Below are 26,077 nucleotides of genomic sequence, written 5' to 3'. Positions count from 1 at the left end.
ACTGGCTCACTGTCTGCCCCAGGACTTCTCTGACACTGGAGTATGGGGTGCCTGTGGTTGCCTGTTGATTTTTTCATTTAGAGTGTACTGAATTTACAAATTTAGAGAGTACTGAAATCTTTATGTTTAATTGACCCATTCAAAAATATTTACATTTGTTCAAGTAACTTTGAGTCTTTCAGGGCTTTGTTTATTTATTTTTTTAATTTATTTATTCATAAGAGACACACAGAGAGAGGCAGAGACACAGGCAGAGGGAGAAGCAGGCTCCATTCAGGGAGCCCAACGTGGGACTCGATCCCAGGACTCCAGGATCACACCCCATCTTTCAGGGCTTTAAATTATTTTTTTCCTTTTGTAAGTTTTCTGCATAAGGTGATTATATCATTCTACATTCCCACCTACAATATACTTGGTGTGGAGCAGACTCTTGATTTGGGTGTTGTCAGGTTTTGTTATTTTAACTGAGATTCTAGTGGGTATGGAACGATATCTCACTAAAGTTTTACTTTTTCTTTTCTTTTTCTTTCTTTCTTTCTTTCTTTCTTTCTTTTTCTTTCTTTCAAAATATTTTATTTATTTTTTCAGGATAGACACAAAGAGAGAGGCAGAGACATAGGCAGAGAGAGAAGCAGGCTTCCTGCCAGGGCCTCGATCCCAGGAATCTGGGATCACACGCTGAGCTGAAGGCAGATGCTCAACCATGAGCCACCCAGGCATCCCCTCACACTGAGGTTTTAATCTGCATTTCCCTGATGGCTAATAATATTGAGAACATTTCTATGTACTTATTGGCCATCTGTATACTATTTTATGAAGTGTCTGCCTTCAGGTTTTCTTAATCTCCATGGTTTCTTAGCCAGGTCACACAACTGTCCACATATGCACAGTGGTCATCTACTTTAATAGTTTTCTATTCCTGCTATAACAAATGACCACAATTAGTGGCTTAAAATAAAAATTTATTATCTTACCGTTCCAAGGATTAGCAGTCCAACATAGAGCTCACCAGGATAAAATCCCCATGTCAGCAAGGTTGCTTCCCTCTCACAGGCAAATACATTCACCCCATCTCAAGACGCCCCCAGATCTAATGCATCACAGCACCAATTCGAAGTCCAAAACCTCATCAAAAATCTCACCGATTCAAAAATCCTAACCTTTTCATCAAAATCATCTGTTAGGCACAGATGCAACTGGGCATACTCTCCTGAGGCGAAATTCCTCTCCACCTATGGGCCTGTGAAACTAGAAAACAAGTTCTCTGCTCCCAACATACAAGGGTCGGGCCACCTCAGGATAGCACTTACAGACACTGCTGTTTACAAAAAGAAAATGGGGGCAGCCGGGGTGGCTCAGCGGTTTGGCGCCGCCTTCACGCCCAGGGCGTGATCCTGGAGTCCCGGGATCGAGTCCCACGTCAGGCTCCCTGCATGGAGCCTGCTTCTCTCTCTGCCTGTGTCTCTGCCTCTCTCTGTGTGTGTCTCTCATGAATGAATAAAATCTTAAAAAAAAAAAAATGGAATGAAACCAGGTCACTGATCCCAAGCAATTCTGAGATCCAGCCAAGCAAACTGGAAAAGGTTTCAGGTGCCAGCAGATTTCTCATTTGTTCTCAAATCCACACTATGGGCCTGCACTCCTGCCTTCAGAGCCATCCTCCCTTTCTGTCAGGGAGGCATGTGTTTAAAGCTCAAGAGTGTTCTTGGCCAGTATCCTGTTGTAGAATCTGGGATTCTGACAACCTTCTTTCACTTTATCCGCTCTTTGTCCCCGTCAGTCCAGGCTGGCAGTGGTGCTGCTGCTGAAAGATTCTCAAGAGCCTGTGGGACTACCACGTAAGTCTAGGGGCTCACTCCCTTAGGAGACTCTGCCACAGATCTTGCCTAAACAGTCCCATCTCTCTTTCTGGCTTCTGCTTAGATGCTGAGGGAATCTGAGTCACACCCATCCTTGATCTCTTCAGAGTGTTGTGTATGAGTGAAGACTCTCTTACCTTTTCATCTTTCTGAGGTGTTGGTAAAAGCCTGCAGAGTAACTCTTTTGACTTTTCCTCTAGAGCACACTTTGCTACTGATTTTTTTTTTTTTTTAGATTTTATTTATTTATTCATGAGAGACACACAGAGAGAGGCAGAGGGAGAAGCAGGCTCCCTGTGGGGAGCCTGATGCAGGACTCCATCCCAGACCCCTGGGATCATGATCTGAGTCGAAGGAAGATGCTTTTGACCACTGAGTCACCCAAGCACCCCTGAATCTCTTGATCTTAGCACACTTTGTCATTTGGGTAGGCTGCATATTTCCCAAATCAAGAACTCTTGATTTTTTTTTTTGGAGGGGGGGTATAATTGACATATAATGTATCAGTTTCAGGTACACAACATAATGATTTGATATTTGTAAAGAACTCCTGGTTCTTTAACAGGCATCTTCTCAATTTATTTCTCTACTCTCAAATTTTACTCTATGTGGTCAAAAGAAACTAGGCCACACCTTGACACTCTGGAAATCTCAGTTAAACATCCAAGCTCACAAGTCCTATTTCTATATAACTGCAGGACACAATCTTACTAAGGTTTTTGCCAATACAGGATAAAGGTCCCCTTCCCTCCAGTTGCTGTCACCTTCCTCATTTCCTCCTGAGCCCTCCCCAGCAGTGCCTTTAGTGTCCATATTTCTACCAGTATGTTCACATGATCTGAGCGTTCTCTACAGTGAGAAATGTTTACCCTGCTCCTCGCTTCTTTCTGAGTCTACCAAGGTCATCAGCATCCAGGATTCCACTAATGCTCTGTTCAAGGTAATGTAGATTCTTTTCTGTCATGTTCCCCCAAATTTTTCCAGCACCTACTCACTGCTCAATTCCAAAGCCACTTTCACATTTTCAGGTATTTGTTACAGCAGCACCCACTTCCAGGTACCAAAATCTCAGTAGTTTTCCCCCAACTCTGAGTTATAGTTGGCATAGAACACTGTATAATTTTAAAGCATACAAAGTGTTGATTTGATACACTTATAGGTTACAAAATCAATTCGTTTTCTATTGCCGCTGTAACAAATTACCACAAATTTGGAGACTTAAGACCACATTCATTTCTTTATCTTGCAGTTCTGTAAATTAGAAATGCAACACACATCTCACTGGGATAACATCAAGATGTCAGCAGGGTTACATTCCTTTCTGGAAGCTGTAGGGGTGAATCCATTTCCTTGCCTTTTCTAACTGCTAGAGGCCACCCACATTCCTTGGCTTACAGCCCCCCCCCCCCCATTTCTGAATCCAGCAACACTGCATCTGTGACCTGTTTCCACTGTCACATGTCTTGACTGAGCGACCCTTCTGCTTCTCTCTTCTACTTTTAAGGACCTTTATCTTTATCGGGCCTATCTGAATAATCATTCTATTCTCCCTACTTGGTAATTGGCAACTCTACTTCCCCTTGGCGGTGTAATATTCCTAACATATTCTCAGGTCCTGGGAATTAGGCTAGGGAGATCTTTGGAGGACCATTATTCTGCTTACTACATCTACTAATCAACTTAAAATGAGCTAGAAGCAAACCACACTTCATGGCAGCCTAACAGGATTCAGAGGGAAGTACTAATAGCTAAACAAACAAAAAACCCTGACCTATTTTTAATTTTTCCAAAATTTAGTGAGTATGTCAATCTAAGTGAAGATTTTCAGTTTGTTACTCGTGGCAGATAGATAGTGTTAGCTAACTAATCCAATACCCATTTTCAATTCTTTCTCCCTTGCCTGCCCCTAATACTTGGCCTTTAAAAGCTAAATAATCACTTTCCTGGGCCTAAAGATAGTCGTGTAACACAGCTGTGGCAAATGAAATCTACAAATTGCCTTGGGAAAAGCTACTGCATACCTGATGAAAGAGGCAGATGGTGCTGGTCCTCCCTGGCCCCCTTCCCAGTACCCCTCCCACCTTGACTGGGGCACTGCCAGTAATTCAGGCGTCTATTTTACAATAATGTGAGATTCAAGAGTCACCAGCCCTCACACTGTTACACTACTGAAACCAACACTAGCGACTCTATGCCTAGTGACTACATCTGGCTCTCCGTTATTTTCAGCTGAAAGCTTTACTAATTGAAACTAGATCTAATACAACTGCTGGTTAAAAACAAGCACCCTCCTCCAAAATTTATGCTGTTATACAAAAACCAAATCCACTTAAATGAATTATAATTAATAATTAGGAAGGCAGTTCTTCTTTAAATAACATTATATATACGTATTTAACAAATATTACATATTATATAAACATATATATAATTTTATATAATATACAAATATTATTTTGTTATATATATGTACTTAATAAAAGTCTGAAACACTTGGAAATTTTCAAAATTTTAAAGAAAATAGCCACAATCCCAAACACCCAGAGATGACCTAATGGTAATATATCAATATATTTCCATCCATATATTTTTTTATATATGTACATAAAATATTTTTAAAAGAGAGACTATATATAAAAAACACAGACTTAAATCCAACTCTCATTCAGTACTTTTTGAGGACTTTTTCATATTCAAAAAATTAAAATAATCCCATAATCTGATTAAAACATGGTTATTTAAATTATATTTAACAATGGCAGACATTTATATCATTTTACCCTTTCTACTAGTGTAAACAGTGTTTCAATGAAAATTATTTTTTTAAATTTTTTTAAAAATATCTTATTTATTTATTCATGAGACACATAGAGAGAAAGAGAGAGAGAGAGAGAGAGAGAGAGAGAGAGAGAGAGGCAGAGACACAGGCAGAGGGAGAAGCAGGGACACAGGCAGAGGGAGAAGCAGGCTCTATGCAGGGAGCCCGACGTGGGACTCGGGGCTGCCCAATGAACATTATATATAAGTCTTCCTGTGCTATCTCTGATTATCTTCTGAGCATAGTTCCATTGATGTGGTATTACGGAGTCAAAGGGATAAAACTTTTCAAATGTTCAACATCTAAATGCTGTCAAACTGCTTTCTTTTTTTTTTTTTTTTTTTTTTTAAATTTTTATTTATTTATGATAGTCACAGAGAGAGAGAGAGAGAGAGGCAGAGACACAGGCAGAGGGAGAAGCAGGCTCCATGCACCGGGAGCCCGATGTGGGATTCGATCCCGGGTCTCCAGGATCGTGCCCTGGGCCAAAGGCAGGCGCCAAACCGCTGCGCCACCCAGGGATCCCAAACTGCTTTCTAAAAAAACTGAATCAATTTATTATTCTGTTCCTATATATACAAGAATGTCGGTTTCTTGTGCAAGCACCTACTGCTTTTTTTTCTTTCTCTTTTGCCAATTTGATGAGTAAAAATCTTACAATTCATTTGTGTTTTTAATTTAATTTTTTTTGCTTACTAGTGAGAATGACTAAGAATAATCAGATCCAAAAAAAAAAAAAGAATAATCAGATCCTTTATATTGGTTATTTTATGAATTATTACTGGAATTTTTTTGAAGTAGAAGAGTTCTTTACATAATACATGTACTAGCCTTTGAAATACTTATTGTATACTCATTTATACTCATTGTATAAAGTATTGTAAATATTTTATGTTAATGTGTCATTTACATTTTGGTTCTGTTTACATAGCACTATGAACATTTAAAACGTATTAGCAAATCTATTAGCATCAGCCTTTTGACTGCTTTATCAGATGGGCATGGTTTTCACATGATGACAAACCACATTTTAGGAAAGAATGCTTTAAGATTTTTTAAATTCCTATTTGTTTTCTTATAGTCAAAAAGTAAAGTTAATAGAAAAGGAACAATTATTCTATTAAATACATAAGTACCCCATGGAAGACTCTGACCATTCACATACCTGCTTGTGACAATTATCACATCCTCAGAGATTGTAGCCATTTCTTTGATGGTAAGGTAGCACATTCTTCTCAGTGTTTGCTGAAAAATTATTTATAAAAGGCAGATTACTACAAGGAAATGGTTCTTAAACAGTTGAAGTGAGAGACTCAAGTAGATACATTTAGGTCATTCTTTTTTCTTTTCTTTTTTTTTATTCATGACAGAGAGAGAGAGAGAGAGAGAGAGAGAGAGGCAGAGACACAGGCAGAGAGAGAAGCAGGCTCCATTCAGGGAGTCTGACGTGGGACTCGATCCTGTGTCTCCAGGATCATGCCCTGGGCCGAAGGTGGCGTTAAACCGCCGAGCCACCTGGGCTGCCCACATTTTTTAGGTCATTCTTAATAAGATTCTCGTCTACCAAAAAAATCCTTTTAAAAATATCTGGATGAGAAAACATTCAGAACACTACTGTTTCCTAAACAAGTAAATGATGCACTGACACAGTGAAAAACATCTAGGTTAAAATTTTAAAATGTAAATTAAAAATTAAAAAATGATATTTTTAAAAAAGATTTTATTTATTTATTCATTCATAGAGATGCAGAGAGAGAGAGAGAGAGAGAGAGAGAGGCAGAGACACAGGCAGAGGGAGAAGCAGGCTCCATGCAGAGAGCCTGACATGGGACTCGATCCAGGGTCTCCAGGATCACACCCTGGGCTGCAGGCGGCGCTAAACCGCTGCGCCACCGGGGCTGCCCTAAAAAATGATATTTATACAGAGATCTAAACTTTGACAATGTGAATCCAAAGACAGGTTTCTCCAAGTGTTAAAAGCTTATCCTAGAAAGTGTATCTTTAAAATTCTTTACATATATGGATGGAGAGACATGCAGACTCTGTATCATCCTCAGTCCAGCATATACAGATGCTTTTCCTTAAAGTGTGTGTGATTGTATAACCAACTTCCATTTTCAATTATCAAGATTTTTATATGGATATCTGGGTCCAACGTAACTGTTCACTTAATACTAGTAAAGTTTTATCTATGCTCCTACTCACTTGGTCTCTGGTTTATTCATACACTATGGGCACTGGTTCCTCTGGCCTGCCCAGCCTCATTCCCTACCAGCAACTTCACAATTCTTATACATAGTGAAACTCAAATACATCAGTCCAGCTACAGACTCCAAACTGTGAAAGAACCTGGTGGAGACTATTGAGCCCATTAAGGGAAGAGAAGAAAACAGTGAGGATTCTCATGGTGACTGAACAGAGAAAAAAATCACCCCAAGAAAGAGAAAGCCAGTCCAGGTCAGATGAATGGGGCAGATGACAGCCATATGAAGCTACCAGGAGAAGAAAACAAAAAGAACCAAAACTTCAGAGCTGAAGAAAATTTGCCTCACCCACCCCCAAAATAAAAATCTACCACAAACCAGAAAAAAATTGGAGACACAAAAAATTCAGCTAAAGCACAAAAAATGGGTGTGGGACCCTCAACATTAGTCATCAGAGCAATACAAAAAACCATATTTCAGATATTACCTCACATCCACCAAAATGGCTAAAATTAAGAATGATAATACAAAGTGTTGGCAAAGATATGCCAGTAACCACTTAAATATACTGCCTAAATAAACACAGAAATGCTGAATAAAATAGGAGCAAAAAGTTTAACTATGTAGCCAACGGTAAAATGAAGTGAAATTCATAGATGCCAAAGTAGAAAAGCAAACACCTCATAGCCACAGAAGTACAGGCCCAGGGCCCTACAAGCATAGGATAAAGTATCCAAAGTTTAGGAAGGACAAGATTCTAAAAGGTATGTTCTTCAGGCTCGGAGGAAATAATTCTAGATAACTCAGAAATATACCAAGAAATGGAGAGTGAAAGAAAAGTGGTGAACAGTTAATAAGACAGTATGGTGTCTTAGCTGCAGAAGAGACAAATAGATGAATGGAGGGGAATAGACACTGAGAAATACACCCATATAAATACAGTCAATTGATCTTTGACAAAGGAACAAAGGCAGTACAATGGAGCAGAGATAGTCTCTTTATCAAATGATACTGGAACAACTAGACATCCACATGCAAAAAAAAAAAAATCTAGACACAGACCTTACACTCTCAACAGAAATTAACCCAAAACACATCACAGGCCTAAGTATAAAATGCAGAATTGTAAAGCTCTGAGAAGAAAACATAGGAGAAAACACAGATGACCTTGGGTATGATGATGGCTTTTTAGATAAACCCCAAAAGAGGTACGATCATAAAAGAAATAATGAATAAACCAGTCTTTTTTAATATAGGTTGAAGCAAGGAGGAGCAGAGGGAGAGGAAGAATTTTAAGCAGGCTCTATGCCCAGCATGGAGCTTGATGTAGGGCTAGATCTCACAACCTTGAGATCATGACCTGAGCCAAAATCAAGAGTTGGACACCTAGTCGACTGAGCAAAGAGGCATCCTCTCCACCCCCCGCTTTTTTTTTTTAGAGAGAGAGAGAGAAGCCTTTATTAAAATAAAAACTTCTGGGCAGCCCCGGTGGCTCAGCGGTTTAGCACCACTTTCGGCCCAGGGCCTGGTCCTGGAGACCTGGGATCAAGTCCCATGTCGGGCTCCCTGCGTGGGGCCTGCTTCTTTCTCTGCCTGTGTCTTGCCTCTCTCTCTTTCTCTTTGTCTGTCATGAATAAATAAATAAAATCTTAAAAAAAAAAAAAAAACAACTTCTGCTTTGCAAAAGACAATGTCAAGAGGATGAGTAGACAAGCCACAGACTGGGAGAAAATGTTTGTAGAATACATAACTGATACAGGATTGTCACCAAAAATATACAAAAACCTCTTAAAAGTAAAAAATAAGAAAAACAAGTTGATTAAAAATGAGCCAAAGACTGTAAGACACTTCACTTAAACATGAACAAATGACAAATATATGAAAGTGTTAAGTATTGAAGTGTTAGAGTTGTTTATATATTACAGATGCTCCACATCATATGTCATTTGGGAAAGGCAAATTAAAACAAGATACCACTACATTCCCATGTGAATGGCCAAAATCCAGAACACTGACAACACCAAATGCTGACAAGGATGTGGGGCATCAGGAACTCTCAATCATTGTTGGTGGGAATAAAAATGGTACAGCCAACTGGAAAGATGGTTTGGTGATTTCTTACAAAACTAAATATACTCTTCCCGTACAATTCAGCAATCATGTTCCTTGGTATTTACCTAAAGGAGTTGAAAACTTATGTCTCACATAAAAACCTGCATACAGACATTTATAGCATTTTTTTAAATTTTATCTTTAATTTAAAAAAATGTTTAATCTCTTCACCCAAAATAGGGCTCAAATTTACAATCCCAAGATCAAGAGTTGTACACTCTACAGATTGAGCCAGCTGGGTGCTCTATAGCAGCTTTATTCATAATTGCCAAAACTTGGAAGCAATCAAGATATCCTTTAGTAGGTGAATAGATAAACTGTGGTACATCCAGACAAAAGAGTACTACTCAGCACTAAAAAGAAAATGAACTATCAAGCCGTGAAAAGACATGGAAGAAATTAAATGCATATTACTAAGTGATAGAAATTGATCTGAAAAAGATACATGCTATATAATTCCAGCTACATGACATTCTAGAAAAGGCAATGTTATGAAGACAGTAAAAGCGTCTGTGGTTGCCAGGGTTTGGGGGTTAGGATGGGAAATGAATAGATGGAACACAGAAGACTTTTTCGGTCAGTGAAAATACTCTGTATAATATTTAATGATGGATGCATGTCATTATACATTTGTCCAAATCCACATTATGTCTAACACCAAGAGTGAATATTAACATAAACTATGGACTTTGATTATGGACATGTCAATGTAGGTTTATGAATTCTAACAAATTCATCACTCTGGTAAAGGAGGTTGCTAATGGGGGTATCTGTATGTGCAGGGAGTACCCAGAAAATCTCTGTACCTTCCTTTTACTTTTGCTGTGAACCTAAAATTTCTCTTAAAAAATAAAGGCTTTCAGGCAGCCCGGGTGGCTCAGTGGTTTAGCACCACCTTCAGCCCAGGGCCTGAGCCTGGAAACCCAGGATAGAGTCCCATGTCAGGCTCCCTGCATGGAGCCTGCTTCTCCCTCTGCCTGTGTCTCTGCCTCTCTCTTTCTCTGTGTGTCTCTCATGAATAAATAAATACAATCTTTAAAAAAAATAAAAATAAAAATAAAGGCTTTCTTTAAAAAGTGCTAAGGACATGGATAAATCTCAATGAACAACAACCAAAACAACCCACAAGAAAGGATGTGTTATGATATACATATGTATGTGTGTTTGTGTGTATGCATATGTACACATATATATTTATATATTCATATACATAAAGATTAAAAGTGTCCTAAGGTTCTCAAATCTTCCACGAACAGGTACAAGATAAAGATGAGTACTAAATTCTGAAAGGCAAATAATCATGTTGCGATTTCTAGGGAAACAACTAAAAGAATTTCCAAGCTATTATCCCAGTAATGTTCTGTTCATTTTTATACAGTCTTTTTTTCTCTCTTGGCTTTATTCTGGATAGTTTCTGTCTTCAAGGTTACTGATTTTTTCCCTGTCTCTAATCTGCTTAACCCCATGAGGTCTATTTTTCATTTTATATATGCAAGTTCACATAAATTTTTTTCCCCTTAACTTCTAGAACGTGCATTTGGGTCTCTCTGGATGCCTTGCATTTTGCTCCTCATTCTTATGTTTTTCTATTATATCCTTAGGCATTATAGGCTCTCTATATATAATCGCTATTATGTCACTATCTGCTTCTTCCATCATCCTATTATTTCTGGGTTTGGGTTTATTGATCCATTTTTCTTCTGGTTATGTATAACATTTTCCGGCTTCTTTGCAAATTTTTAATTTTTTATTGGATGGTTTACATTGTTAAGTTTATGTTGTTAGGTGCTTGATTTTGTTGTATTCTTTTACATGGTATTGTACTCTACTCTTCAGATATTATGAATTGTAACAAATTCATCACCAACAAGTTACCTGGACTCAGACTTTTACTTTTGAGGCTTGCTTTTAAGCCTTTTTAAGCTTAAAAGCTTAAAGAATAGGAACTATTCTCAGCCCTGTGTTCTGGTGATTCTTTCTTTGGCATTGGGTAGTTTCCTTTTATGCATGCACAGATCAATTCTTATCCAAAGATTTAAGGAGAGCCCCTTAGCAAATTGCTAGAACTGCCCTCCCTCCTTTCTTCTCTCCCTCTCCCCTGACCTCTTCCCTCTCTAGTACTCTGCCCTACAAATTCGGCTTTCTTGGTTGGTTTCCTTGTATTCTGTTTTCTCAACTCAGAGAGATAACTAGGCTCCTTGTCAGTGTGCCCTTCCTGACCTGATACCTGTAATCAGACTCTGGGCAATGAACTAATGCAATCCTAGAGCTCACTTTGTTTTTCTTTTTTCTTGAGATCACAATCCTGGGAAACTTGTTAATCTAATGTCTGAAAATTTTGTGTAATATATTTTGTGTGGTTTTCTAGGTATCTCCAGTAGCAGGGTAAACCTAATCCCTTAACTGCATCTGGCTAGAAACAGAACAGAAGATAGATAGATAGATAGATAGATAGATAGATAGATAGATACACACACACATACATATATGTATATAGTAAATTTTTATAAACATTCTTTCTGTTATTCGTTTACATTTAACGTAGATAATAATATATTTGGGTCTATATCTACCATCTTACATGATTTATTTTTGTCCTTCTTGATTGATCTTTCTTTCTTTCTTTCCCCCTTCTATGGCTTGATTTTTCAGTATTCAATTTTTTTTGCAGTTTGGAAGAGAAAAGCAATTAACAGAGAAAAATCAATGAAACAAAAAGCTGGTTATGTGAAGAGATCAATAAAGTTTATAAAGCTCCAGATAAACTTCCCAGGAATAAAAGAGAAAACATACAATTTACCAATATCAGAATGAAAAAAGAGACAGTACTACAGATCCTACAAACACTAAAAAAATAAAAGAATATCGTGAACAGTTTTAGGGAAACAAAGTTCAACAACTTCCATGAAATGGACAAATTTCTTGAAAGACACAAACTACCAGAGGTCACTGAAGAAGCTAAATAATCTGACTAGTACCATATCCATTTCTTTTTAAGGAGTTAATTTTCAAAAACCTTCCCTTAACAGAAGACAGTTTTGAGGTGCCTGGGTGGCTCAGTTGGTCAAGTGTCTGACTCTTGACGTTGGCTCAGGTCATGATCTCAGGGTTGTGAAATGGAGCCCTTTATTGGCTCCTCAGGTGCTGTATGTGGAGCCTGCTTGAGATTCTCTTTTGCCCTCTCCCTCCATCCCTCCCCTCCCTCTCAAGAAAAAAAAAGAAACAGCTTCAATACTGAACTCCATCAAACACTTCAAGAAAAATTAATAATGATTCTACAAAAACTCTTCCAGAAAGCAGAAGAGGAAGAAAGGAAGAAACACTTCTCAATTTGTTCCACAAGGCCAACATTACTCAAATACAAAATCCAGAGAAAAATCTCATAAGAAAAAACTACAGATCAATATATTTCATGACCCACAAACTCAAAAATCCTTAAGAAATTTTAACAAATAATGAAAGACTTTATATTTTCCAGAAAAATAAATAAATGAACCTCATCATATTAACATACTGAAAAAGAAAAGCCATTATAATCCAATGGATATAGAAAAATTATTTGACACAATTCACTACCCATTCACACACACACATACGCACACACACACAAAATCTCAGCAAACTAGGAATAGAATGGAACTTCCTCAAACTGATAAAGACCATTTATGAAAAACTTATGAGCTAACACCATACTTACTGGTGAAAGACTAAATACCTTCCCCATAAGGTCAAGAACAAAACCTGGATGTCCCCTACCATCACTTCTATTTATAGTGTACAACAGTGCAAGAAGACAGTAAGGAAAGATAAACAAATAAAAGGCATACAGATTCAAAAGGAAAAAGTAAATTAAAGTATCTTCCAAAATACTCCTAGCAATAATAAATGAATTTAATAAAATCACAGAAAACAGGTCAATATGCAAAACATCAATTTAATTTCTAGAAACTACTTACAAACAATATAATAAATACAATAGTATTTTAAAAAATCGTAACTACTTTAGGGATAAATTCACAAAATATGTATAAGACTTGTGTGCTGAAAGCTACAAATACTGCTGACAGAAATTAAAAGGACCTGAATAAGGGGAGAGAACCATATTTGTGGAGCAAAAAACACAACGTTACAATGTTAATTCTCAAACTGATCTTCAGATTCAATGTAATCCCCATCAAAATTTCAACAGATTTTAAAATATAGACTTGGAAGCTGATTCTAAAATTCATATGGAAAAGCAAAGAACCCAGTATACCCAAACTTTTTCCAAAAAGGGGAAAAAAAAAAAAAAAGAACACATGCACTACCAGATTTAAAACTTACTACAAAGGTATAGTCATCAAGATAGTGTAATATTGGAAGAAGAATAAAGATATAGATCAATGAAATAAAACAGAATGTTCCAGTGTACCAATGTAACTCAATAACCTCCTCCCTCCTCCATCCATACAGACATGCAACTATTCAGTACCGTTTGTTTTTTGTTTTTTTTTCTTTTTTTTTTTCAGTACCGTTTGTTGAGAAAACAAAGTAGGAGAAAAAGGAGAAAATGGTGAAAGGAGAAGCGGAATCCAATCCTTACCCTGTACCATATGCAAAAATTAATTCAAAATGGATCAAAATGCCTAGAAAAAAGGCATAGGAGAAAATCTTTGTGATGCTGGGTTAGGCAAAGATTTCTATAATACACATCAGAAGCATAATCCACAATACAAAAAAAATTGATAAACTGGACTTCCTCAAAATTTAAAACTTCTGTTCTTTGAAAGACTAAAAAATGAAAAAAACAAGCCAACGACGGGAAGAAAATATTTAGGAAATATATCTGATAAAGGACTTGTATCCAGAATACACAAAGACTTTTCAAAACTTAAGAAAATATACAACCAAATTATTAAAAATGGGCAAAAAGATATAAACAGATCCTTTAACATGAAAGATATATACAAAGCAAAAAAAGCACACAAAAAGATGTTTGAGATTATTAGCCATTAGGAAAATTCAAATTAAAACTACAAAGAGATACCACTATATAGCTATTCAATGGCTAAAATTAAAAAGAAACAAATTTAGAGCGCCTGGGTGGCTCAGTCGGTTAAGCATCTATCTCCCTTCAGCTCCAGTCGTGATCCCGGGGTCCTGGGATCCAACCCCATGTCGAGCTTCCTGCTCAGTGGGGAGCCTGCTTCTCCCTCTCCCTCTGCCTGCCACTCCCTCTGCTTGTGTGCTTGTGCTCTGTCAAATAAATAAATAAAATCTTTTTTAAATAAATAAAAACAAATTTAAAAAGGCAAAAAAAAGACAATACCAAGAGCTAGCCAGAATGCAGTCACTAGAACTTTCAAACAGCAATGATGGTGGAAATGGAAGAGGGATTGGCAGCTTCTTACAGAGTTAAATATGTGTACACCTTATCATACCACCCAGCAGCAATCTCACTCCTAAGAACTGACCCAAGAGACATAAAAACTTATGTTTAAAAATTTGGACACGAATGTTTTTAGCCACTTTATTCATAGCCACCAAACCCTGGTAACAAACCAAATATCCTTCAGATTACGTTGAATCTGAAGATCAATTTGAGGAGAATTAACACTGTAATATTGTGTTTTTTGCTCCACAAACATGGTTATCTCCCCTTATTCAGGTCTCTTTAATTTCTGTCAGCAGTATTGTAACTTTCAGCACACAAGTCTTACAGCAAACAGACAAACTGAGGTACGTCCATAAAATAGAATACAATGAAATAAAAAGAAGCAAACTCCTCATGTAAACAATAACACAGACAAACATCAAATGCATTATGCCACGTGACTCAAAAGAGTTTATGTGGTATGATATCATTTTTATGACCTCCCAGACAAGCAAAACTATGCAGAAAGAAGAGATTAGTGGTAGCCTGGGGCTGAGGATAGTTAGAATAGATCATATGTAGAGGCAGGAGGGAATTCTTTGGAGTGATGGAAACATTCTAAATCTTGATTGCAACGGTGATAATAATTACTATATGCATTTGTCAAAAATCATAAAACTATACTCTAAAAAGGACTTTATTCTATGAAAATTATACTTTTTTTTAAAGATTTATTTATTTATTCATTCAGAGAGAGCGAGAGAGAGAGGCAGAGACACAGGCAGAGGGAGAAGCAGGCTCCATGCAGGAAGCCCGACATGGGACTCGATCTGGGGTCTCCAGGATCACACCCCAGGCTGCAGGCAGCACTAAACAGCTGCACCACCGGGGCTGCCCTTTTTTTTTTTTTTTTTTTTTTAATGGAGAAGACAACAGTACAAGTGAATGAAAATCCAAGCCACATGCTGGAAGGAAATTTTTATAAAACACCTATCTGATAAAGGTCTTGTACCTAGAAAATATAAAGACAACTTATCACTCAATAGGAAAAGTGGCATGACTTTTTTAAAAAAAGTAAAAATTTGAGCTAATACTTCACCAAAGAAGATATACAGATGTCAAATAAGCATATACTTACTTAATACATTCATCATTAAGGAAATGTGAACCCAACAATGCCACTCCTAGATATTAAGCAAAGAAGATAAAAGCAGGTACACACAAAGACTTCTACTTCAATATTTTTAGTAGCTTTGTCCATAAAATCCATAAGCTGGAAACATCTCAAATATCCATTAATTTGTGAATGGATAAGTAAACTAGACTACCTCCATACAATGCAACACTAGTCAGCAATAAAAGTGAGAAACTACTGATACACACAAAAAACTTGGATCAGTCTCAAAGGCCATAAGCTCAGAGAAAGAAACTAGACATAAAAGTCATAAAAGCCTACATACTATATGATTAAATTTAAGTGAAATTCTAGAAAATGCAAAACTGTGGTATCAGTAAGTAGATCACTGACTTCTAAGTGCTAGGGGTTGAGACAGGAGTCAGACAACTAAGGGATACAGGGGCATATTCTGGAGTGATGAGAGGTTTCTGTATCCAGAGTGAGGGGATGGTTCTAGGACTCCATACACTGGTCAAAACTCACTGAATCGTACACTTAAAATTGGTGAATTTTATTATATATAAGTTACACTCAGTAAAGCTGTTTTTGTAAATACTAAAATAAAAAAATTTTCCTATAAGTCAACAAGAGAAATATAAATAAGCAAAGAATGTGAACAGACAATTCACAGAGGAAGAAAGTAAATGGCCACTATACATAGGAAGAATTTCAATTTCAGCAATGATCATGAAAATGCAAATTAAGACTACAAAGAGATGCCATTTCACATTCTTCTGAATAGCAAACATTTAGGTCTGATAATAAGAAATTATCAGGAACAAGTAAGGATTTGAAGCAATGTCTGTGTAAATTAGTACAAGATCAGTTAAAGATCAACTTGATAAGATCAAATAACTAGCATTATTTAGAAATTCCAGTCATAGGTATCTATCCTAGAAAAATTCTTAGTATGTGCACAAGACATGTACATAAGCATTATGTATAACATCATTTGTAATGACAAAGAAGTAGAAGCAACACATATCTACCAATGGGAGAATGGACAAATAAATAGAGATACTGTATACTAACACACTGGGAATACGTGTAGCAGTGAAACTGAATAAAGTGGAAGTATGTGCAGCAAGAGAGTAATCTTGAAAACATTAATTTTGAAAACTGCAAAAAAAAATTTTTTGAAAACTGCAATAATAATATGATCACATATGTATTTTTAAGATTTATTTACTTGAGAGAAAGAGAGAGAGAATGGGGGGGAGGGGCAGAGGAAGAGGGAGAGAGAATCCTCAAGCAGAATCTGCACTCAGCATGGAGCCTGACACAGGGCTCAATCCCAGGACCCTGAGACCATGATGTGAGCTGAAATCAAGAGTCAGCCACTTAGCCAACTGAGCCACCCAGGTACCCCAATCACTTATATATATATTCTTAAATATTTTATTTATTTATTTGAAAGAGAAAGGGAGTGCACAAGTAGAGGGTGGGGGTGGGCAGAAGGAAAGGGATAAGTAGAGTCTCTGTTCAGCAGGGAGCCCAACATGGGGTTCGATCCTAGGACCCTGGGATCATGATCTGAGCAGAAGGGAGACACTTAACCAACTGAGCCACCCAGGTGCCCCCACTTATATTTTTAAATATAAAAATATACACTTAATGATACAAAAGAATACACCTAGTGATACAAAAAAATAAATATATACAAAATACACTTAGTGATAATATTTTTATACTAAGTATAGATTATGGATACAAATATATGCAATATATATAGATGTAAACCTTTGCAGGAGGTTACCAATATCAAGATAGTAATTACCCTCTGCTAAAGGAAGAAGCTCCACATGCTACCAGCAAAATCCCCACCTCCCTTTCTTACCCCCCAAAAAAATACACCCTTAATTCCATATTCTGCCTAAGTGATCATCAAAATGAATCACAGTGTGCTGTACGTGGTTATTTTCCTGTCACTACAAACAACCTAAAATACCCTGGGTCATTATTCATCACCTGGACACTTTTTGCCATCCAGCTGGGAACAGCACTTAATCTGACTATCTTCCATCCTTATCAATTCCCAAACCCTCCACCACGTTCTCTGGCACTTTCATCAGCAAAATCTCTTACATCCTTAACTCTTCTCCTAAAGTCCCCATCTTGTCTCTAATTGAAACCTGGCTCCTCCCTGAGAACCACCCCCTCACAGCCCTCCCATTGGTGGCTGTTGTCTCTCCTTCAACCCTCATCCACTAGACCTGAATGTGGGGAAGCTCACTACCTGTTAAATTTCTCTATACTGCCTTTCTCACTGTACCTTGTTCACCCCTAAAAATATCTGGCTTTAAAGCTTATGCCTTGAGGTTGCATCACCTGCCACCACTCCTGGCTATATATCTAGACCTCTGGTTACTTCCCTTTAAAAAAAAAAATAAATTAGTACCTTGTTCACCATCGCTATCTCCAATATTATCCCAGTAATAATTATGGGTGACTTCAATATTCATCCAGACCATATTTCTAAAACTCTAACCACTGGGTAGAATTGGCCTCTTCTCCAATGGTCCTGTTCTCCTTCCTTCTGCAATCACCCACTTCTACTATCATCCCCAACAATTAACAGTATCATTATTTTCATTTTTCCACTTCCAGGTATTTCTCTCTCCAGCCACCACTCCCGACTCCAGCAGCCCTTTCACACCATCAGGATCTACAATCCAATCAATTCAATCAACTTTTTACTGTCCCAATCAGTCCCCGTCCTTACTTGCCTCCTAACCAGATTCCATAGTTAATATTTCAGTCACTCAACTTCCTTGCTTTTCCCTCTGCTTACTAACCTGGCAAAACCCTAACCCTGATTAAATCTAATCTCTAACCATTCCATACTGCAACCTGAAGCCTGTAGCAGGAGAAAAACATTCACTCTGCTACCAGGTAATACCTTCAATTCATGACCACTAACTCCAAGGGGTCATTCGTACTGTCCAACAACCTACATTTCCCCAATCCATTTTCTGGAAGACTATTGCATGCATTATTTTCTTAAGACAACCCCTGTGCTAGAGGCTTCTAGTTTGTCCTCATTCTGATTCTTCCCTGCTCTGCATCCTCTTCCCTGTTCTATTGGCCAGCTCTTCTTTCCAGCCGCCAGCCCTCTGAGCAACAGCACTTTGGCCCGCAAACTCACAGAGCCACAGAACCACAAAGAGGCGACAGCCTTCCATAACTTTTATAATAGTCCTTCTCCCTACTCCAGCAGCCTGAAATGCCTGGCTTTCTAGTCTCACTCTTCTAATACATAAACCTATAATAATCACAGTGGTTCTGCCTTCCTGATTGAACTCTGAATTTCTGGTACAGGAAGTGATTAAAGGGAAATAAGACCTTAACAATAAAAATCTGAAATTGCTTCTCTGATTTGATTAAAGGCATTAATGACCCTGTTTCTAGTGGTAAAGAAGAAACTCGTAGGCCATGGCATGCAGAAGCAAAATACTTAAATCATCACTTGCAAAGAAGCATCATTAGGGACCTATAAAAGACTAGGTTTGGGTAACCCAGTAGTTGCTGCCATAGAATATTTTGTAAAAATATGTGATATAATGGAGTAGTTGCTACTAAGAACACTGGAGAACTTAGTAAAAGAAATGAATATGGAGTTTTAAATTTACAGCTCAACGTCTGGGTAACGGACTAGAAGTCTTCCATAACACCAAAATAAAAAGCCTGTGTCATGTGGACCCAAGGCTGTGAATTCTGAAAAGCAAACCCTCCATGTGGCTGAAAGACAACGAAAATTCAATACACACCCTGTGGAGCATCTTGGATTAAAGGGAGACCTTGGGATTGGGAAGGAGTGGGACCCTGAAAATTGGGATGGGGACATACAGGCAGATTCTGATGAAACTGAGTACCTTGAACTCTCTAAATTCCCCAAGCCTCTTCTGAAAGTAGAAGCAGCTCTTCATTCTCTAAGGAAATCAGTCTCCCTTTGCCTCAAGAATGTGTTATAGCCTCACCGAGACAGTTGCCCTACGAGAGACTGCAGAGTTCCTGAGATCTACCCCGGAAGCTTATCATTATCCAAACATATAACTACACACAAATCCTAGAAGTTCCTAGGGGTTGGGCACAAAACGTGGCCTGTGAAGATATGTGGTACATACCAAAAATACTGCAAGATTTGGACAATTTATGTCATCAGAAAGCTGAGAAGTCTATCTCCCAGAACTCCCTTCCCTGTAGGTTCTGAGCTAGAGCTGGGCAAAAGAGAAACGCACCGCATTTAGAAAACAGAAGTAGGGTGCCTGGGTGGCTCAGTAGTTGAGTATCTGCCTTTGGGTCAGGTTGTGATCCTGGGAGCCTGGGAGCAAGTCCCACAAGGGATCCCTGCAGGGAGCCTGCTTCTCCCTCTGCCTATGTCCCTGCCTCTCTCTGTCTCTCTCATGAAGAAATAAATAAAACTAAATTAAAAAAGAGAGAAAACAGAAGTAAAGCAGCAGCCATTATGTTCTGAAAGTCAGGGTGTCTTAAGGCAGTGAGAAATAAATGCAGAGGTGCTGGCAGCTTTAGTTTGTCCTTACTCTTCTTTTTCCCTACTCCATATCCTCTTTCCCACTCTGCATCTGGCTGTTCTTCTCACCAGCCAGCCCTGCTAACAGCAACCCCAGGCCCACCAGAAACTTGACTAGGAACTTAGAGATGTGGTAGCTACGTCCACTGACTTCCACACCAGTCCACTTTCACAATGGCATGCCACAAGCTGGATATGAATAGCTTTTATGACTGCATGAGATCTGTGAAGGAACAGCTTTGTGCTGTTATCTGTCAATCTTTCATATTCATACAGCATTTAATGAACACTTAAAAATTTTATGAAGACAAATAATGCTTATATAATTTTAAATATTTCAAGCAACCTTTTCTAATTTGGAACACTCTTAAGTTCCCCAAGAAAAAAGAATAAAAGGAGCTTTTCCAGTCTAAAATAATAAAATATACTTACATCATTAGATTGAAACAATCGAGTCATTGCAAAGAAGGCTTCTGTGGCTTCCATAGTTCCAAAGTGTTCCCCCTAGGGAAAATTTAAACAATTTCTTAAACTTAAAAAAAAAAAAAAAGTATATTAAGGACTTTCTCTTTATTTCTGCAAAAATCTTTTAGAACTTGAGAAGAAAATTCTTTGTAAACATTCTGCCTCTAAGCTATTTTTCTGGCTTTTAATTTATAAACCTGCATGGCCATTTTGTCCACTCCTTATTTGAAATAATTCAATATCACACACCATGTTATAAAAAGCTCTGGAATAGTAGTCTCTAACCTTTTAGCAGGAAATATTTTAATTTCCCTAGAGAACCACAATTTACAAAGAGGTAGAAAGTAGTAGCAAGTTGAGTGGCATGTTATTACTACACTGCCTATAAGCAGAGATCACACCTTTTATATTCCTATAATGTAATGCCCAGCACAAAGCCTGACATACCGTAGTACAACAAATATTACGTTGTGAAGAACTATATATTACAAATCCAAAAAACATGGCACAAAGGGACCAACTGAAAGGGCACGAACCGGATTAGTTATATAAAAGCAAGGCTTTGGAAAATAACTTGGATCAGAACTTTAATATGTTTAAATAAATCACCTGAGGATCTTGCCAAAGTACAGAATCTTGCTTCAGTAGCTCTGGGTGAAGCCTAAAATTTTGCATTTCTAACTCGCTCCCGGTGATACAAATGCTGCTGGTCTCGGAATGCCATTTTTTTAAGTAGCAAGATGTTAGATAACCTATTTCACTCACAGTCAAAAAATTCCAGATTACAGACCACCTGAGGCCTTAACATTTCAATATTTAATTTCATTAAAAGCAATCTTCATAATGCATTAGGCTCAATCACTTTTCAGGGCTTCAGATCTCACATGTAATATAACTAGTTTTCAGTCTATCTGTCATGGGTATAAGAATAAACAAATTTTGGGGATCCCTGGGTGGCTAAGCGGTTTAGCACCTGCCTTTGGCCCAGGGGGCAATCCTGGAGTCCCGGGATCGAGTCCCACATCAGGCTCCCGGCATGGAGCCTGCTTCTCCCTCTGCCTGTATCTCTGCCTCTCTCTTTCTCTCTATTTCTATCATGAATAAATAAATATAATCTTTAAAAAAAATTTTTTTTGATGAACAGCTTTAAATGCTGAAGATTAAAGACAAAATATAAGAATTCACAATTACTTAAATCAGAGTGCTCAACATGCTCATCAGCAAGAGACTTCTCTCATAAATACTTAATGAATAGACAGAAGTCCATGCACCTTTTAGTCACAGCAGTAAACCCTAAGTTCTGACTTTTAGACTTGAAATTCAGAATATACGAGTAGGTTGCTGTGACAGAAATGTAAAAGTATTTTTCCATAAAGCAATACCAAGAATTAGGCCAAAGGTAAAACTAAGGTTCCCAAACCTGTTTATGTAGCTGTGTTTATTTATCAGATTATACTTGTAATTTCCTTATCAAGATAATGAAATGTTTCAACATGAGTTGCTCATCAAAGAAGTACTAGTCGATATAAAAGTATAGGCTGTAGGGATCCCTGGGTGGCGCAGTGGTTTAGCGCCTGCCTTTGGCCCAGGGCGCGATCCTGGAGACCCAGGATCGAATCCCACGTCGGGCTCCCGGTGCATGGAGCCTGCTTCTCCCTCTGCCTGTGTCTCTGCCTCTCTCTCTCTGTGTGTGTGTGTGACTATCGTAAATAAATAAATAAAAATTTAAAAAAAAAAAAAAAGTATAGGCTGTATTCAGCACACCTTCAACTACTCAAAACTAGGCTTGTGTAATGGATTTAGCCAACTTGGACACATTGTGTGCTATGAAAAATTAAATCAAACTGACTTTGCCTTAAATGTTTCTAATATGGTACCACAGAAGGATATGTTTGTACAAGAATATATTTTATGTAAGAGTAATTTGTTGAGCAGCCCAGGTGGGCTCAGCAGTTTATCGATGCCTTCAGCCCAGGGTGTGATCCTGGAGACCCAGGATCGAGTCCCATGTCAGGCTTCCTGCATGGAGGCTGCTTCTCCCTCTGCCTGTGTCTCTGCCTCTCTCTCTCTCTCTCTCTCTCTCTCTGTGTGTGTGTCTCTCATGAATAAATAAATAAAATCTTAAAAAAAAAGAGTAACCTGTTGCTCAGTCTCCATTTGCAAACTATAAATCTTCATCATGTTTTCAGTCATGAAATAAAGTAAAAATAAGATATTCTCATGAAATTCAAGTAGGAACCAGTCTTCTTAACACCATATATTAACCACCTGAAGTATATATGTATGTGTATTTGTGTGTACATGTGTGTGTGAATCTAAAAAAACAAAATCATATTTTTTAAGGTCCTAGACATTCCATGAAATTTTTTTAGTCTGAAACAAAACAATCAAAAACACAAGAAAAATAAAATAACAGTAATAACAAGCAGAATCTATGTTTCATCAGGGCAAATAGTTTTGTTGATTTTGTCTGCTATATCCCCAGTGCCTAAAACAGTGCATTAGAATCAGTAGGTGTGGGCAGCTCCGATGGCCCAGCGGTTTGGCACTGCCTCAGCCGGGGGTATGATCCTGGAGACCTAGGACTGAGTCCCATGTCTGTCTCCCTGCATGGAGCCTGCTTCTCCCTCTGCCTGTGTCTTTGCGTCTCTCTCTGCCTCTCTCTCTCTCTCTCTGTGTCTCTGCGTCTCAGAGACGCAGAGACACAGGCAGAGGGAGAAGCAGGCTCCATGCACCGGGAGCCCGATATGGGATTCGACCCGAGTCTCCAGGATCGCGCCCTGGGCCAAAGGCAGGCGCCAAACCGCTGCGCCACCCAGGGATCCCAATAAAATCTTTTAAAAAAAGAATCAGTAGGTGTATTATAAATATCTGCTGAATGACTGAATGAAAACTATTCCTGAATGTGCACATCCAGGATTATTCTCAGTGCTTTACGTTCATTATCTTGTGGAATCATTACAACTCTATAAAACAGGTATTATCATAATCCTCAATATATTTTCTATAGTCCTTTTCAAGGACATTAAGGCCCAAAATGGTTAAGCTCAGAATCATATCACTTGGCATGGTACAGTAGGGATAATAAATATAAAATCTAAGCATTAAAATCAAAGCTTGAAAAACATCACTATTATACTCCTCCCCCTTCAAAAAAAAGTAAAATATCTGGGATTTGTCCAAGATTTTGTACTGTATTTTTGGAGGGACATAAAGACCTCTGAACAAATCTAAACATGTTTTAACATTAATACTTGTTAAATTCAAATCAATGTTGACAATCTATTATGTGCTTAGCTGGTCTAGTACCTCATGAATAAAATAGAAATATATGTCATAATCCTTGTCCTCAAGAAGTTTTACATATCATCACCTTAATCAAACACTATATACTTTTAAATTGAATTTTTAAAAATTAACTATACTTTCCAAAAAGTACTTCACTGAATGTTATGTATTTCTTTTCCAGGAAACAAATCTGAGGAAAATCAAAATAGCTTACTTGGTTCAGTAAGTAAAGAATCTTTGTAAGAATATGCAAACATCTTCTTGGATTGATGGGTGTTTCATTGAATATGCGAGCCTGTGGGAACGAAAAACATTTTTAAACAGCATGTTTTCTGTCATTTCTATCACATTACAAAAGATCAACTTTAATCAAATAGACTATTACATATTTTGATCACAACATCCACATAATGTTAGTTGCTTACAGTTTTCAATTTATCACAGTATACGATACACTTTGGTCTTTATTTTCCATCTATACTAACTCCTTCCCTTACATCTAGTACTTCAACTTTATGGGCTTTATGTGTGTTAAGAATCGTAATACTTATCTATATCATCTGAATATAATTAGCTTAATATCTTTAACTTCCTTCAGTAACCTTGCGCTAAACATCTCTTTGGCATTTTACTTAAAATTATCAACATGTGGCAGAGTGTCTACACAGTTTTGCGTTTCTATAAGCTCTAGACACGCTCCCTCCTATGGTAAGTAACCCCTCTTCCTCTTCCCTCAGGTCTGTATTTTCCTAACACATTTATTACATCCTTCAATTCTTATTTCGGGTCATCATATTCCGGAGGCTCTCTGCCCACCATTCCAAAATGGAATAGAAAGAAAGAACACAATATACTTCCAAGTCATACCTCCTGTAAGACAGCACTCTTCTCCAGATGCCGAAAAGGATTGGAGCCACTACCTATGTTATAAACAAAAAATGTCTTCAATAGCTGTCCAAGACAAACTTAGAAGGGTACTGAATGCTTGGGATATCTCACCTAAATGAAGCGACCACTTGGATATCACAGTGACCAGCGTTACGAATACACATATCAACTGAATAAAATCATATGGATTCTGGTACTAGCTGTCGTTGCTAGTTACTGAGGATCTTGCACTTCTCTTTTGCACGATCCCTGCCCAAAAAGAGTGTCTTCTTTCCTTGTCCTCTTTTTATAGGACTGTTGCGAGCCTACGTGATGTTCACACAGCTAAGATTAATGAGACTGTGTTAGGACCCTTCTGGATTTCCCTATCTTCCGTGTTTCCAACAATTACTTCGAGGCAGAAAAGAGTTTATAGCCAAGAGTGCTATCAAGCTGGAAGGGGCCATGGAGATTCACTAAACCCAAGCGTCCACACCATGGGAGAGCCGAACCAGACACTGAGGGCTTGTGGTTCGGGAGTTGGGGGGTTGGGCGGGGGGGGGGTGTTTTTAGGTGGCTTGGCGTCTTCCCCACTTGCTCTGGATCAAAGACGGGTCTCAAGAACGCAACTCGAGCATCCTAGGTACCGTGGGCCAGTCGTAATCCCCTGGGAGGCGGGCACAGTGAGGGTCCTCGGGGAGGCTGGAAGGGCCCAGGCGCCTCCAGGTTCGTGCACGCGCGCGCACACACACACACACACACACACACGCACGGTCCCGGCGAGCCCAGACACGCTCCCCGCGGACCACCTCCGGCGCCCCCAGCTCGCGCGCACCCGCCCCTCCGCCACGCGCCGCGGGCCCGCCTCCTCGGCGGGGAGCCCACCCCCCGCGGCGCGGCGGAGGCAGCGGCAGCGGCGGCGGCGGCGGAGGCGGAGGCGGCTCCGAGGGGCTGCGCCCGGGGGCGGGCGCGGGGGCGGGGGCGCGCGACCCGAGGGGAGGCTCCGGCGCCCGGGGGAGGGGCTAGGGGCAGGCCCGGGGCTGCAGCCGAGCGGAGCCGAGCGGGGGGCCGAGCGGGGCCGAGCGGGGCCGAGCGGAGCCGGCGGAGGGAGGGAGGGAGGGAGAGAGGGAGGGGCGGGCTCCAGCTCCGGCCCCCTGGCGCACCGGGCGCCCACGCCTGCGGGTCCGCGGTCCCCGAGAGCAGGTGGCGGCGGGCGGGCGGGGAAGGGGCCCCGCGGCCGAGGGTGGGCGTCAGCAGCCCAGCGCGTACCAGACTCCTCGTCCTTCTTGTCGAATTTTTTAATCATCTTGGACGACTTCCCAGCGCCCAGACCCAGCGCAACCGTCCCAGGCGCCGCAGCCGGCGAGCGGAAGAGGCTGCAGGAAGGCCGGCCCCGTGCCCCG

The 26,077-nt window shown here is 39.2% G+C and overlaps 1 protein-coding gene across 1 annotated transcript in view; it reads right to left on the bottom strand.

The window, feature by feature from the left end:
- The window catches only part of COPG2 (COPI coat complex subunit gamma 2), a 112,494-nt gene extending 86,445 nt beyond the window's left edge, over nucleotides 1–26,049 (bottom strand). Inside the window, exons 1-5 of the mRNA XM_055307518.1 lie at nucleotides 25,944–26,049; nucleotides 24,675–24,727; nucleotides 24,022–24,102; nucleotides 20,487–20,558; nucleotides 5,843–5,922 (exon numbers count right to left, since the gene is read on the bottom strand). Coding sequence (XP_055163493.1) covers nucleotides 5,843–5,922; nucleotides 20,487–20,558; nucleotides 24,022–24,102; nucleotides 24,675–24,727; nucleotides 25,944–25,980 — 323 coding nt within the window. The 5' untranslated portion in view covers nucleotides 25,981–26,049. The remainder of the gene's footprint in view (nucleotides 1–5,842; nucleotides 5,923–20,486; nucleotides 20,559–24,021; nucleotides 24,103–24,674; nucleotides 24,728–25,943) is intronic.
- Nucleotides 26,050–26,077: the final 28 nt, after the last annotated feature.

The sequence above is a fragment of the Nyctereutes procyonoides genome, unplaced genomic scaffold (genome assembly GCF_905146905.1).
Source record: "Nyctereutes procyonoides isolate TBG_1078 unplaced genomic scaffold, NYPRO_anot_genome, whole genome shotgun sequence".
In the NCBI taxonomy this organism is placed as follows: domain Eukaryota; kingdom Metazoa; phylum Chordata; class Mammalia; order Carnivora; family Canidae; genus Nyctereutes; species Nyctereutes procyonoides.
The sequence above is the reverse complement of the archived record's forward strand: the minus strand, read 5'-3'. Positions and strand labels throughout refer to the sequence as shown.